Genomic DNA, 3,732 nt, shown 5'->3' on the forward strand with positions numbered 1-3,732 from the left:
TATAATATGTGTGTTTGATTAATCATTTTGATGCATTGTATAAATTTAGTATATCAATTTAGTATCTTTAAATACATTGCTTGAATTAAGACAGTTTAATAGAAAGTTACTAGTTAATACGCATATCAAATGCACAAGTAAGTAAACTAGGCCATTGACATTCTGAGGATAGTATGACACTTGCTAAAAGATTATTCAACCATAACATGTGTGTTTTCGGGAAGCATTACGTGAAGATGATCTTTGTTACACTTCTTTTTTTGTATGTATTCTTTTTTATTTAATTTTTTATTACTTTTTTTATTCTTTTTTTATTTTTGTTTTATTTTTATTATTCCGCCTTCGCGAATTTCTCTTCGTAGGCGTCAGACAGTGATAATTTCAAACTTACGTAACTCTCGGTCGTAAAAAATTAAAAACAAAAAAATACAAAAATAAAAAACTCATTTTGAAGACAAAAGAGCAAAGTAAAATCACTTTAAGTTAATGTAGACAAAATTGATACAAAGTAAAATTTCCTTAATACTGTAAATATGGCTAAAATCGTAATTTCTTGCCTATGTTATTTTTTAATTTTTCTAAGAAATGTGACGTAGTAGATAAATTCTAAACAAAACATCGTTTTCAGTATCAAAAAATAAAATTTGAAAATGATATTTTACAAGCCATAGACAAAATCAGTGTCGGATAATATTATTTTTTTGCGCAGAGCGGAAAATCTTACACAATGTATACGAATTTGGAGGATTGTATTATCAGGTACTGGATTACTGTATTATGTGATGTAGAGCGATGGAAATGCAAGCTGACGGCAGAGAGCCTATATTATATTTATAATACGAGTATATATGTTTTCGAAGCAATTATTTTAACTTGTATTCACTGACGTGAGTCCATCAATTACGACTTCAAATTCTTCAACAGTCAAACTAAAATAATCGATATATAAATTGTAAATACATTTCGTCTCCGTGATGAGATTCCAAAGACTGTAATAAAAGGCCGCTTGCGAAATAGCAATTTTGTCCATTTTTCATCCCGTGTTATCCATGTTCCTCGCGTCGGTCTCTTTATAAGGCCAGCTTATCTTGTATAATCATCAACGAGCAGAAGTTTGCTCGCGCATCGTCAATTGGCAAATAGTTCTGTTTGCAGTCGTTTGTTTGTTGTGTCGACTCTCGTGTTTGCCAACATTCTTTTTTCTGTTCTATATGCATATGCGTGTGCGTGAGCACATATTTCAAGCCGAGAGCTGTCTTTTTTCTCTTTTCGTTTCATTATCTTTTGTTGAGATGATCTTTAACCCTTCTAGCTGATAATTCTCCGATTTTCATGAATCAGAGCACTTGTTTCTTCGAGTATATCAATATCTGCTTCTGGATAAAGCGACGCCGATCAGCATTCAAGCTCGGCGCCACGATTTTAGAAAGAGATCAGTATAATATGATGCTCGGTGTATTGTGGAAGTATCGAAAATGACGTCGTGTTTTAATTATTTCTTCGCTGCTCTCTGCCTCTTTTATATAGCTGCTTTTTCTACCGCGGTATGTGGTGGGATTATTTACTTACAAGTGACTTTTTGTGATTTATGTAGCCATTCCAATTTTATCTTAAACAAGAGACACTATGTTTAAAATTATAATCTGAATGCTAGATTAACTGAGATTGAAGTAAAAAGACTATGGTAAACTTGATTCGTCACCAAAAGTATTAATATTTTATTATTATTTATAATAATATGTATAGAAATACAAATTTGTAATGCAAAATTTTAGTTTTATTCTTTTTTTCTAAAATTGATAAAGAAAATTTACTTTACTTTTAAATTAAAAGTTAATGATAAAAATGATGTATATTTTATCAATGCAACAATAATATGATACTTAGTATGTGATAAATAATCTGATGTTTTGAAATCAGAATCTGAATGAATTGGATTATAAAATATTTTACTTGCGCCCATCAATTGCCTGTTATAAGAATATATGTCTGTAATGTAAATTTATTATTAGATATGTCAATTACTAGATATGTCAATCACTATAAAAATTGTATAATTAGATGAAGACTGAAAATATGTGTTATTTTCTTAAAATTTCTATTATTTATTCTTAAAATAAATTCTTTATTAATTACATTACTAAAATTTTTTTAAATTATGTGTAAGCTTTTTTTCTATAAAGTATACACAACAAAATTAAAAATTAATTAAATAAATAAAAAGTAATTATTATTATAGTCTCGTATATATTGATATAAACAAAAATAATACGATGACAAAGTGCAATATTTATAAATGTAGCTAATTTGTAGCAATTGTCAAAATCTTAATTTTTTAAATAAAATTTAGGTACCTATACACTTTTCGATAAAACTGAGGAACTAAGCAATTATTAAAGAATTATTAAATATATCTTATTTACTTACTTGATATGTAATTTATTGCCTTCACTGTAATCAAATTTATTAATTAATTTTAAAGTATATAAGTATATTTTATTCATGATAATCAAAGAAATTTGTTGATCTATTTGGGAATTTTAATAATAAAAATCAAGATTATTTTTTATACTATTTTGACAATTTTTATTATCGCAGATTTATAATCCAAGATTAACAACTACAAAACCGCCAGAACGTCGTGAATTAGTATTTCCTTGGCATTCAACTGAGAAAGTATGGCGTGTTCAAACATCTCCTTCTCCAATATGGCATCAATTGGATAATATTACATTCAAATCTGGCACAAAGAATTGGAGTTCTTGGCGGAAGACTCCGGGTAGTGAAATTGAACAAAGAACGCAAATTGATATTCCCGAACAAATTTCTGAAAAAGTTCCAGAACAACAGCATAATTTCAAATTTGATAAATTGGAACAGCAAGAAAGTCTGAAATTTCCTTTTCAGTATGAAGATTTTACAGAATCTGATAAAAATTATGGATACTTTAAGAATGAATCAAAATATGGAAATCGCACTCGGCCTCAAAACGAGATTGATTTTGAACATAAATCATTGAAAAATGATGAGAACAAAAAAATGCAGGTAGAATTTGAGAATGAAGATTTATATGAAGGTGTAGATATTGATAGCACGGTAATTCTTTTTGTATATCTAAACAGAATTATTCATGCGTTACAATATCGTTTATATTAGAAGTGTGATTTAATTTTGAGGGTTTTTTTTTCTAACTAATTTATTTAAACAACATATCACGTTTTAATAACTGTTGCACAATAAATCTTTAATTCTTTGGTAAGTTCTGACATAGATTGTGCTGAATTTTCGTCCAATAATGCTTGCAAAACTGCATTTTTCAACTTTTATCATTAACATTGAAATCACTACTTTTGAATCAATATAACCAATATTCACATGTTTTAATTGATGCAGCAATATTACCATAAATTTCTATCAAATTTCTATGACTTTCAGTCGCCATTTTCTTCTGATTAAAAAACAAAAGCAATGCTCGAAAATGATGTTTAGAAAGCTCCATTTTTTAAATGGTTTTTAAACACGTTTACTGTATCTATTGTTAATAAATGATTAAATATCATGGAGTAATATTAAAGCATTAAGAAATAATAGCTGTGATTGGAATGTCTTCGACAACACTAACATTAATGCCATTTCTTGACAAAATCTTCAAAACTAAATCAATATTCAAGATATTGTGTAAGATATCTAATAATTTTGTTCTCAAAATATTTTTATTGAGATATAAAATCT

General features: G+C 27.6%; 1 protein-coding gene across 4 annotated transcripts in view; it reads left to right on the forward strand.

The window, feature by feature from the left end:
• Positions 1–1,382: 1,382 nt before the first annotated feature.
• The window catches only part of LOC108689321, a 23,436-nt gene continuing 21,086 nt past the window's right edge, over positions 1,383–3,732 (forward strand). For 3 of the 4 annotated variants that reach the window (XM_018196050.1, XM_018196052.1, XM_018196054.1), the window contains exons 1-2: positions 1,383–1,544; positions 2,599–3,096. In XM_018196050.1, the coding sequence (XP_018051539.1) occupies positions 1,476–1,544; positions 2,599–3,096 (567 nt within the window). In that variant the 5' untranslated portion in view covers positions 1,383–1,475. The remainder of the gene's footprint in view (positions 1,545–2,598; positions 3,097–3,732) is intronic. The other variant, XM_018196051.1, reaches the window with a different exon arrangement.

The sequence above is a fragment of the Atta colombica genome, unplaced genomic scaffold, assembly GCF_001594045.1.
Source record: "Atta colombica isolate Treedump-2 unplaced genomic scaffold, Acol1.0 scaffold269, whole genome shotgun sequence".
In the NCBI taxonomy this organism is placed as follows: Eukaryota; Metazoa; Arthropoda; class Insecta; order Hymenoptera; family Formicidae; genus Atta; species Atta colombica.